The sequence below is a fragment of the Leptosomus discolor genome, chromosome Z (assembly GCF_034619465.1).
Source record: "Leptosomus discolor isolate bLepDis1 chromosome Z, bLepDis1.hap2, whole genome shotgun sequence".
Lineage (NCBI taxonomy): Eukaryota > Metazoa > Chordata > Aves > Leptosomiformes > Leptosomidae > Leptosomus > Leptosomus discolor.
The window spans coordinates 46,209,239-46,221,740 of record NC_141419.1 but is presented as its reverse complement, the minus strand read 5'-3'; the positions used below and the strand labels follow the sequence as shown (position 1 = coordinate 46,221,740).

General features: G+C 36.8%; 1 protein-coding gene across 1 annotated transcript in view; it reads left to right on the top strand.

Annotated features, from left to right (window-relative positions):
- Positions 1-12,502, top strand: part of ADAMTS19 (ADAM metallopeptidase with thrombospondin type 1 motif 19) — a 146,462-nt gene that overhangs the window by 26,532 nt on the left and 107,428 nt on the right. The window contains exon 3 of the mRNA XM_086479551.1: positions 5,686-5,851. Coding sequence (XP_086335677.1) covers positions 5,686-5,851 — 166 coding nt within the window. The remainder of the gene's footprint in view (positions 1-5,685; positions 5,852-12,502) is intronic.

Below are 12,502 nucleotides of genomic sequence, written 5' to 3'. Positions count from 1 at the left end.
CTGAAGTTGGGTCCCGATAGCACTGTTAGAATCATGGTATTAAGTTTAATCTTGACTTTTAAAATAATGGAGGAAAAAATTTTTCAGTCAGATACTGTTATGTAAATGAAAGGTTTTGCCTCTTTAGTCAAAATCTATCTTCAGTTCTGGGACATTTTACAAACAGTACAAAGTCTAAGATTACCATAATGTTTTTCAACACTAGTAAGTATTGAACTAGTAGAAGAGAATTGTCTTTTGCACTGTGTGTTGAAGAAAGCCTTTCATTTTTAGACTTCAGATGACATTACTATTTTTGTACCGCTGATTCTAATATGCTTATTAAACTATATGTTCATTTTCTGCATCTGATAGGGATGCATTTTTCCTATGGCAGTGTTGCTACTTGCCTTGGGCAGTATGGTCAGAGCATGGAGAAGTACAGTTTCACACAGTCTGTCCTTGCACACTGTGTGCATCTGCTTCCTAAGACAGCAGAGAGTAGACTGCAGGGAAATTTTTTATTGGGATCATGACATGGCTATGCCCATTTATTACTGAAATCTAGTTTAAGATGCCCGTTGAATGGATGATGAGACAAAAGAGTAGTGAGAAAACAGGAAAAGTGTAACACAGTGGGAGTTTACTTCAGGTGAGAATTAGGAAATTTTGAATCTATTACTTGTATAGGGGAACAAACCATTATTAGATACACCTGTGTCCATGCAAGCATGCAGCTGGTAGTAATAACCTGCAAGAGGAGGACAGGTGTGTAATTCTGTGCGGGTGGTCTCTGTGGGATGACACCTGGGACTGCCATGTGCCAGCCACCACCTGTTTAAGTGGGCTCCAGCAGACCCGCTGCAGGGCACAGCTGAGTCCCTCAGCCAAGATAGCAATGTCACTGGGAACAGGAAAAAGTAAAATGCTGCCCAGTCACGTGAGGAATGAGGATAAAAAGTGAAACATCCCTGTAGACACCAAGGGTAGAGGAGGAGGAGGTGGTGTTCCAGGAGCTGGAGCAGATATCGCCATTGCGTGGGAAGACCCACGGAGGACCCCAGGCTAGAGCAGGTGTGCATGCTTTGAAGGAAACTGCAGGCCGTGGAGAGGGAGGAAGGGCAAAGTGTGAGGATGAGGGAGCAGCAGAGAGAAGCTATTACATGCTGGCATTCTGCCATTCCCCACCCACCCTGTGCTGCTTGGGGTGAAGGGGAAAGGTGTTCTTTTCATTTGTCTTTGCTTCTTATGCTCCAAATCTGTTTTAACTGGCAATAAATTAAAATAATTTTCTGCAAGTCAAGTTTTATTTGCCCATGATGATAACAGCTAACTGACCTCCCTGTCCTTTTCTCAACCCATGATTTTTTTTTTTATTTTTTTTTTTTTCCATCTTATTTTCTCCCCCATTCTGTTGGAGAGAGGGGAAGTAGGAGAGTGGCTGGGTGGGCATCTGGGACCTGGCCGAAGTCAACACAGCATATTGGGTGGTGAATTGTTTAGTGAATTAAATATTTTGGTTTGACATGTCAAGCCATCGGATTAGAAACTGCTACTACATAAGTGACTAATGAAAAATTGTAGACCTTTGGAGCTGGCAAACTACTTTGTTTAAAAAAGTAAAAAAGCCTCAATATTCTGACATTTTTTTCAAGTCTGTTATCTCGTCTCCATTTATTACTGCATTTCATTGAATCTGTCTGATGAAGACAGCACAATATTTTGTCAAAATGCTGTTTCATAATTGTGGTATGTAAAGTCTCCTTTTTGGCACAGTATTATCTGTGCCCCATCTCTTCTCTGGGATACTAAAATGGGAATGACCTTATCTCTGACTGTAGTGCATGCTTGTGCACATTAATCTGTCATCCTGGTGGGGTTTTTTGTGATAATGATAAGGGAAATACATTTTCTTCTTTTCTTATATCTCTATTCTGGTCTTAGGAAAGCATATTAATTTTTTTTTTTTTTTTTACATTCCTTTGCTGCCTTATTTGTATAAATTCTGCAAGAAACAATATTATGTTCAAAATCTGCATTGTTTCAACTTTGAATGATAACAAGCTGCCACTCTGAATTAGTATGCAAGGAATAATACATATGAGTTTAAAGAAATCTTTACCAATCTTGACATTTCCTGACTTATACCCAATACCTGGTAACTATATGCATAGGTGGTCTTCAAAAATTTACTTCACTTTTATGTTTGTATAACTTCTCATGGTAATACAACTTTATTGGAAACAGTAGACTTACTTCAGGTCTTCATAGGGTACAGGACAGAATGTCAAATCCATTTATACGCTCCAAACAGGGAAAAAGAAATTACTGTCCTTTTAGGAAAAAAATGCTGGGCAGAAAAGGTTAGCATGAGTGTTCCAACATAGATGTTAGAAATAGGATGGCATAGCAGTTTCTGTTACAGTGTCTTTTATCAGATACAATTGCCCAGAATATTCAGGTATTTTTCATTCTTCATATCTCATCTATGGTATTTCCAATTGGATGTAAGAAAAAAACCCAACCAGTTTTCATATTTCAGAAGAATTATGATCTGCCTACTTTTTGTGGTTATTGGCATATTTCAGATGTGAACTATTTTCATTTTAGATAAGACAAAATGTTCATTTTTATTTAGGGGTGGTGTTTCCACATGGCTTTTTTTGTGTTTGTTTCTTTTAATAAAGTGAAAAATCTTGATGTGATGTGAATGTATGTATTGGAAAGCTTTCATTTATAAGGGCAAGTGTCCACTTTAAAATACGTGTGGTGGACGTGAGTCCATTTCAAAGTGCTTGTACTTAGTTCCATGTAATGCTTTACATGCTTATTTGATGAAGTCTGCCCTGTACTTAAGGTCTCACTCTACTGCATAAAGTAAATAAAATTCGGAGCAAGGACCCAGTTCATCCTCGGAAGGATCAACTTAGGAGGTGTGAGCAGTTGTTTGCCGAATGAGATTGTCCTGGGCTTGAACTGTACTGACATGTATGTGTGCTACACTTAAGTTTCATTTTGTTTCGTGTAAGAAACTTGAAAATGCAGGGATATATGACTACAGGGAGAAGAATGTCATATTATGTTAACTTTGCATGAGATAAGTCCACCGTCGTGGCAGCCTTTTCAATTGCAGCTGTGAGCAGTGGAAGCTTTTCAGATGAAACTGTTGGGAGATGAATCAGTTCCTCAGAACTCACTTACAGTTCTACCCCAGCTGCATATTTTTTTTTTAATATTTTTTTATTCTTTGTTTTGCTTTCATTTTCATGACATGGAGGTTTTGTTATTTGAACTGTCTGAAGCCTGTATTTTGCCCTGGCATACAGTATCTGAAAACATGTTACAACTGTGGTGCTTTAATGCATAGCTTTGATTTTCTCTGCTTTCTATGTTTAGTTTTATGGCAGAAGATATTCACTCCACTTCTAATGATTATGAAAACAATAAGGGCATGGTTGGCAAGGATATTACTTCATCTTCCCTTTCCTACCTGTGAAATTGTCCAAGAGATGGAGAAGGGGTCATGTTTTTTTCAAAGTCAGTCAAAGTGATTACAGAGATTATTTGGTTATCCAAATTTGTCTGAAGATTACCCATTTGAATATATATAACTGAGGCTGATTTTATTCAATAAATTTTACATCACTGTTCAGTTCTTTAACTTCTGACTCAGGGGACGGGTAATAATATTTGGAGTTCTCTACCAATGGATTAGCCTTCAATTTATGCAAGGAGCGGAAAGAAAGCAATGTCAGCTTGGTCTTGCACAGCTTCTCAGTATGTCTAGTTGACAGTCTGAAGAATAGCATCTTAAAGCCCTGGTTTCATTTTGCAGCAAAAAGAATGAAGAGAAACGAAATAAGGCAAGTGTGCTATGATTGAGTCTTTGTTCAATGTGGAATAAGGCCTTGGTTTTTGTACGTGGACAGGGGAAACCTGCAGCACAACCTGATGGGCTGCTATTCCTGTTCTATATTCAGACTTTATCAGTGTCTTTCATAGGCTAAATAGTTATTTAAAAATAAAAATTAAAAATCTATGCCTCAGTGAAATTCAGCATTAGACATAAAAGTCGAATGAAAAATAGTTTATGATTTTACTAGTATTTGAGAACTATGCTTTTGTATAAACTTTCATTTAACATAATTTATAGTTTGTATTAGAAAAGCTAATTGTTTTGTAAAGGTAACACTATTCAAGATATATAGAAGTGGTATCTGGTAGGTGTACAGAAAGTACCTAGCAATATGTAAGTAGGTAATCTTCTGAATTTGTAACATTTAAAGCTCATGATGAAGATAAACTGACCTAAAAAGTAAGTGCAAAGAGGAAATGGAACAACCAAACCTAGCTACTCTTATGTTTCTGTACAACATTAATGATGATCTTTCAACATCTGTTCTGCATTCTGCAGCTAGTGTAACTGACTGAAAAATTAAATGCATGTATTCACATTTATTTAATGCGATCAACAAAGAGATTGTGTTGGGTTCGTTCTTTTTAAAGTAATGCCCATTTGTATTTGAAGGGAATTGTATTTTGTACCACCTATAAAATTTAATTTTGTTTTCTTGCTTGGATTGGTATTTCTTTTTGATGATTTATCCAAATGTCAGGCAGGATGTCCAGTGTGACAATAGCATCTACATAATTCCAGAAGAAACAAAGTTCTTTTCTATTTCTCCCTATTTATACTACGTGGAAATATACAGAAGAGCTCTTTGCTTCTCTTACCCAGATGTATTAAATTTTTTTTTCTTTCTGTAGCAAAACTGTTTAATAGGTTTTTAAGTTTAAAGAATGAGAAAGTTAACTGTCAGTCTTGCTCATAACATTTTCTAGGAGGAACAAAACCCACAAAACCTTGCTGTCTCCAGCTTTACTCTTGATAAGAACTCGTGTGTGTTGGCAGCTTAACAATTTGAGCTGAGTTAGATTTATATGGTATTTATATATATAGGTTTTATAGTAATTTTAAGTTTGACCACACCCTTGTAATATTAGATGTGCATCTAGTGTGCTTGCTTTTTATGTATGTTTGTGTGTATACATATGTTGGGGTGGGGGGAAGCTGACCAACTAGATGGCTGCATTAGAATGTTTTTCTGTTTTAGGTGCGGGCAGCCAAGGAGGAGTGGCTGACTTTTCTTATACTTTTTTTTTTAAAAAAATTTGAAAAAGCGTGAAAGGAGTGTCATAAGATGTATTTTCCATTTTCATAGTTGTTCAGGACATATTCTTATGCCCTAAATTATTCCTGTTATTTCGTGAAATAGGTTTTTATATATGTATATATATATAATAAATATATTAAATATATTTAAATATAAATCGTTATCTAAAAATGTGACAATACACTGAGTAATAAAACTAGTGGTATTGACTTTTCTGTACATGTTGTACATATTTAAATGACCCCTTAGGTCTCCCAAAGCAAACTTTTAACATTCCAGATCTTTTACCATACATCTGCTACTGGCATGTAGGCACCCACCCACCCAGGTTTAGTTAAACAGAATTTATTCTAGTTCACTTAAGTAGAAAGGCTTGTAAAATATAAAAGTAGTCACCTTGCTGGTAAGGTTACTAAAACAAAAGGTTTTCTTAAATGGAGTTTTGTGGGGGGGTTTTCTTCTGCAGGACTGTGCACAATTTCATACTTTCTTAAATTCTTATCTTACATGTTCCTTTTGTTTTCCTTTGCAGATGGGATTTATACAGATTAATGAGGACTTCATATTTATTGAGCCACTCAATCGCACTTTGGCTGTGACAGGTCATGCACACAGGGCGTACAGACGAAAAAGGTCCATAGAGGAGAAAATTACTGAAAAGCCAGCTTCTCAGAATCAGTACTGTGGTGTTGTTACAGGTAATACACAAATCTCACTGAAAAGATCTAATGTAGCAGACGTATTTTTAAGATATGTAGGTAATAATTAAAAGCACATCTGATTATTCTTGTAGCAGTAACTCATGGTGGACTTTGAGGTAGCATGCTGAGGCTGCCATTTCACTTGTCAGAAGAGGGAACTGTCCACTGGGGAATAGGCACTGCTTCTTAATGTCCGTTTATATTTGAAAGTAGGAATCTTTGGGTCATTTTTTTCACTTCAGCTTATTAATTACAACCTATTTCTTGTCCCTCTCTGTCTTAATAGTTGCTTAATTACTTAGTACATGCAGTGCTTGTACTTAATTTTTTGTTTTAAAACATTAGCACAGTTCATCCCAGTTTCGGTTAGTAGTAAGTCTTGAACTTCCCCATGGGGCTGACATTGAATTTAAAAGATTTTTATAAGAGTGTTCTTGTTCTATAATTGACACTTAGAACTGTATGAAACGATCCTAATGCATCTTCCTTATGGTGGGTAGAAGAAGTTGTTGAACGGTTTTGACAAAAATTTGGCACATAGTGATGAGTTAATAGTTTTCAAGGGAGATGGGAAAAATTACTTTTGTGAAAGAAGACATTCTGTTGTTCCTGCTTCATCATCAGCTCGTCTTCTTCAAAGGGTAGAGGACATCTCAGTCTTTTGCCCTCAGCATTAGCCGAGAGTGTTTGTAGTGTTGCTGTGAGTATTTTTTTTTTTTTTTTGCCAGGAAATAAACCAGAATGAGTACACATTTATAGGCATTTTTCCCTGTCTCCTGACCTAGTATAAGTGAGACACTGATAAAGTGGAAAGAAATAGCAGAGGTGCACTGTCATAGCTAGGGACTTAGATTATATGACATTTAGGGCGAGGCAGAAGGAACCGGGTTGTTTCAAACAGGTAAAGAAGGGTAAAGGAAAGATGCAGCTGCAGTCTTGTGATACCTAAGGTGCTGCGAAGAGAACATGAAGCCAGACTTTCCTTAGAGGTGTGCTGTCACAGGATGAAAGATAACAGTAGTAACTTGGATTCAAGGAAATTTCAGTTGGGCATAAGGTAAAAAAGTCTCAAAAAGAATGCTTAGGACTGGAAGAGGTTGCTTAGAGAGGGTGTGGAGTCTACATCCTGAAATGTTTACAAAACATAGCTTAAAATGACTCTAAGATAGCTGTTCTTACTTCAGTGCTTGTCCTGACCAGAGCAGGAGGTTGGCCTAGCAGACCTCCTTAGATCCCTTCCAGCCTAAACTTTTCTGTGGCTGTGAAAACACATTTCTGTGTCCTGAACATTTATACTGCTTTATCCGATTTGTATGGGTAGAGAATAAATGTGACAGGATTTTTTTTTTTTCCATTTTGGAAGTACTGTTTTTATAATTAGGCATCCCTCCACAGGTTGAAATCAAAAATGAATCAGCAAAGCAAGGCTCTTTTTGTAGTTATTAAAATGGACTAAGTAAATTACATGTAACTTCCTCCATCAGGCTTTATATTTCTCTTCTAGGCATTATATTACTTTGCCACTGCTTATTTAGAAGTGAAGTTCACGTAAAGTAAAGCTGGTTATTTTTCCTTATTAGTGGTAAGCAAGTTAGAGCACACATGCCTGCATGTGTTTGGGAGTGAGAAAAAGAGAGAAAATGAAAAGCATGCATGATGTGTGCACAGGGAAGGGGGAGAGGGGTACCTGATAAGTAGCAAACCATTATGTATATGAAAATGAGTAAAGATACAAAGTGTTCTGTAGGGACATTATTTTTCTGTCATGTTCATTACCAGTCATCCTTTCACTTTCTTTTATGCTCTAAAATGGGAAAGTCAGCTTATTCTGTTCTAATAATCTTATGCTCAAGGCTCTGACTTGGTGCAAGTAATTCTGTCAACAGAGATTCAAATATTTGCTTGAAATAAGTTCCATTATCTCGGCTATCAGCCTGAAATTTCAAAACTCAAGCTGTGCATAACTGATTAGCATCTGCTGGCATAACCTTATTGCCAGGGGTTTATAAATATCTGCAATTTTTAACTGACTCTTTTGTACTAGCCAGACCAGTCCCTCACTCTGCTGCTGCAGGTTATTTTACTAAGTGGGGCTGCAGCCCATTACATGCATAAAATCTCTGTCTATTCTAGGAGGAATTTCCTGGTGTGACATGCAGTTACCTAGTGTCACCAAAACATTTGTGGTACAGGCACAGCCTTAAAGGTGGGTTGAAGCAACAAAAATAAGACTTTACAGCAATATTTGAGAATTTAAAGTCAAATCCTAAGCTAGGTAGATCAGTGAAACAAAGATAAAGCAGATGAGTATATGGGGCTTTCTGATACTGTCAGGTTATGCGCAGCTGCCTTTGGTAGAGTTGTAGCTGTGTGACACAGGGAATCTGTTATCTTGGCAATATGGCAACTTCCCAGCAATATGGGCCTCTCTTACAACAGGATCTTTTGCTTCTACAGTACTTGTGTGTCAGAATGGGTGCTCTGTGACAGGTGCTTATGCTGCTGATTTTGAGCCAGATTGATCTCAAAGACTGGCTACCTATCAAGCAAATGTGTATTGCCAGCGATGAGTTGTAATTATTAGAAGGAATGAACGTCTGTGCTGGAGATGTTGAAAGATCACAATCAGAAATAATAGCTTTTCGTGCAGAACTAGAAGAGGCAATCAAAGAAGGTATTGTTTGTTGTCCGTTACTGTTGTGGACTGGATTGAAAGAAGCTACACAGTCAAACTTTTTTGGAGAGAACAAAGAGCTTGTTTTTGTGAATGGGATGTATTTTTCTTACTAATTAGGGGAGGAGAGATTCATAGCAACAGAGGCAGATACTTTCTGGCTTTGTGAGAGCATGCATGTGTATCCTTTTGTAGAATGTTTGTGTGATTTATTTACATATGTGAGACAGTTGCACTATACAGACCTCACACTCCACACCTTTGTTTAGCACATGGCCCATGAAACCTTTCAAAGCAACCGGTTCGTAAGTGTGTTATAGAGAAAATGTGAGAGAAGCAGTTGCTGTTAAAGGGCCACATTGGAAAGCTGAGCTCTTTTCCTTCTACGTAATCTGAAGCGCTTGTTCCAGGCTGAAACTTTTCGTACAGTGAACCTAACTCATTATAAAGGCATAGCATGCTTTGGGGTGAAAAAAAAAAAATCATCTTCTCAAATGGTCATTCCTTTTTGACATAGACTAGTGAGCAAGAGCTCTTATCTGAGATACACTAGATCTGAGTTTTGAATTCCTTCTGTATTTCAGAGACTGGAAGCCTCCTCTTTTTAATTCTCAGTTCTGGTGATAAACAATGTACTGTTCAAAGGTATGAGTAGATTGTATTTCTCCTTAGAGTGATGGCATTTTGCAGGAAAAAGCCTTCTAGTTTCACTAGGTCAAAAGCAGAAGTTTGACTTTATGGGATGTAAACTGGGCAGTCAGCTGGGAGAGCTGTGTTGATTCTTGCTCTGCAGACTGGTCACTGTGATAAACATGAAATAAAATGCATAAACAATCTTGGTCATAGGTCTAGATCTGTGAGATCGCACTAGATGGAGACTGGTGCTGCTTGAGGTATTAGTTTCCATTCCTTGGGTCAGAAACAAGTTGCCGCTCTGCATTAAGATATTTAAATCCCTATCCAAATTATAGTGGAGGTATAGCTCGTGGCTTCCTAAGGTCCTGAACATTCCCTCCGTAGCCAGAATACTGCAATCTCTGTATGGCTAGGGTACCCATTTTCTTTTCCCTCGGAAGAGAAATCCTGGGGAGTGATGGTGATTGCTCTGTACTCTGGGCCTCATGTGGATGTGCTCAGGGAATGCACTTGTGCCTGAGGGCTTCTAAGTGTCCAGGAGTCCTGTAGTCACAGCCTGTTCTTGGTGTTGGCTCAGATACTTTATGCTGCAGTATTTCTAGCCTTTCTGCTGGAGTACTGGAGTATTTTCTAGCTTTCCTTTCAGTCAGCTGAGTTTGAGTAATAAATTGATACAAAATCTTCATATTTTCTGCAGTTGCGCAGAACGTAGAAGTCTTATTTTACAGAGTGCTCCTGTGGCATTTATTTTTTATTTTACCAATGTAATTAAATTTTTAAGATTAATTTATGCATCTTTAATCCCAAGAAGCAGTTTTTTCAGTTAATCTGACATTTCTCTTCTTAGCATATGCATTATTGATGTAGATTTTTGCAGGAGTTGTTATCTCTTATATACTGTACTTTCTATAATGAGCAATTCTTTGCAATTTTTTACTTATTTATGAGTATGTAAAGAAACAAGTGGTTTTGCCTAAATCCTGTTTTGCCTGTTATCTGGCAGTAATCATGGCAGTTGTTTGAATACCACTGGTACCAAAAGTGCTAATTTTATTTATTTGAAGATCTTATGGAAGAGCTGAAATGTTCAGATAAATGTGATGGGGAATTCTGCCAGCAATTTGGAAAAGGTTGACTGACCAAGAACAGATTGTCCTTTGGTTTGTTAACCCAGCAGATATCTGAGGCAAATGATGGGCACTGCCCCTTGCAGCCAGCTTGTCTACAGAGCTTGCAGTCTTCTCATCCATTATAATCCTGAAAAACAGAGATTTTAACAGTTTATGGGACTGCGGTGACCTTAGTATTTAGCACAATGCTGTGTTTTATTATGGGCTGCCTACTGTCAATTCTGAATAAAAATGCATCGCTAGCTAAGAGAAGTATGTTAGCAGACTTCTCTGAACAGCCATGCTAATGTCAAATTTAAAATTTTCAACTCCTAGCTGCTGTTTTTTACAAAGTAGTGAACAATCAATAAACTGTGTTGGTGGAATCAATCAATATTCCTAGGAGGAAGGTGGATGGTCCAGATGGGTCATGAAAGATCTTTTTTAACCCAAATGAGCTTACTATTTAAACTTAGATCTGTAGCCTACTCTTGCAGCATTAGATGCTTGTATGGTAAGTCATAGTTGTATAGCTTACAGGGTGTGGGTTTTTTGGCACAATTCCTGACACTGAAGTTTCATTAAAAATTATTCTCAAAAGAGTGACGAAAACCCACATTAATGTTCTATAAACTAGACTGTAGATCCATAGTTAGCAAACCCAAATGAAACTAGAGGCTAGCTGTATGTGTAAGGCCAAGCAACTATCTGAAGGATCAAAATGAGATTAGTATTAATTTTAGAAGACAGTTTATGAATTTATGAGTTGTTTCTACTTCTAGGCATTCAAATACCAAATGTTTATTTCTGGAGAATAGTTACTTTTTTCTTTTACTAAATTTGTATACTTATCAGTGTTAATAAGTCTTACATTGTCACCAGTGGTACAGATATCAGTAAGCCCTTCAGAAATGTAGTGGGATGGATGAAATCACTCACATATGTAGTCTTTAACAAATGGCTAAAGAGAAAGCTATCAAACTTTTTTTTTAGTGTGGATAGTTTTTACATTGAAAAGTATACATCTGCATTACATTTACATTAAATCTATATTACCCATACATTTATATGAAGTCACAAATCCTTCTTCTACTGGTATCTTATATTTTAAAGTTAATTTGTGAGTTCAGTGATTTTAAGGCATATTTTTAGCACTTTCCTGAAGAGCGACTTATTTTTTGGAGAGTAGTCATGTGTTGTAAAATGAACTTCAGGAACTTTCCTATTAGAGATGAGACTGATTAATTGCAAAACATTTCCTCAAAATTTCTGAATATTTGATTGTTTCCAGAACATATATTTGTAATTGTCATCTCAAGCATCACTTTTGTTGTAAACAGAGAGCCCAATATTCCATTGTGGAAGCTGGAAAAAATTTCACTTGATTTCGGTGACTTCAATTAGATCAGTCCCAGAAGTTTTATGTCCTCTCAAGGGGATCTAACCAAATTTGGCCATTACAACAGGGAGTTTCATTTTATATTTTGTTTTAAATTAAATTATTTTAAATATCATTGCTAACTGCTGTATGCATATCTGACTGTCTTCTGGCTTGTAGTAGTGATAGGGATTTTGTTGTGTTTTTGAAGGGGAAACTTAAAATTAGCAAGAGCTGTAACTTCTAGCTTACTATAAATATAACATGTTTTCAATTTGGAGCTTTCTGTAGATTTAGAAACCTGTTTGCAGGGTTTGATTTTGCTGTTTTAACTTCAGCTGCTTATAGTGACAGCAGCACTGACTTTGAAGTCATGTTAGTAAAACTTCACTTTTTTGTTTCCAACAAACCTGTATCTTACATATTGTTCCCTGTCATTCAACTGAAATATTCTTTCATTCTTTCGTCTTTGCAAATCACTGAATTGTTCCATGATTTTTCTTAATACTGAATTTGTGGCAAATTGTATTTGCCATCTTTTATGCTAGGATATTATTACATTAAATGTTTCCTCTGTGATTTATGAAGATGAACAGATAACAATTTTGCAATCACAGTGAGGCTATTTTTCTGTCAAACCTAACATGAATTAAGATTTTTCCCACAAACTGAACTATGAGGCTTATACTGTTTTATAAATACATTAGGTGAAAGGATGCAAAGAGTGTGACTTTATTTGAGCAGCTAGATAAGATTCCTGTTTTCTTTGTCTGAACTAACATTTATATGATGTACAGGCCTTCAGTCTGAGCCTTAGGATTGGCAGTGCTAAATAGGCATATATCAGGGTT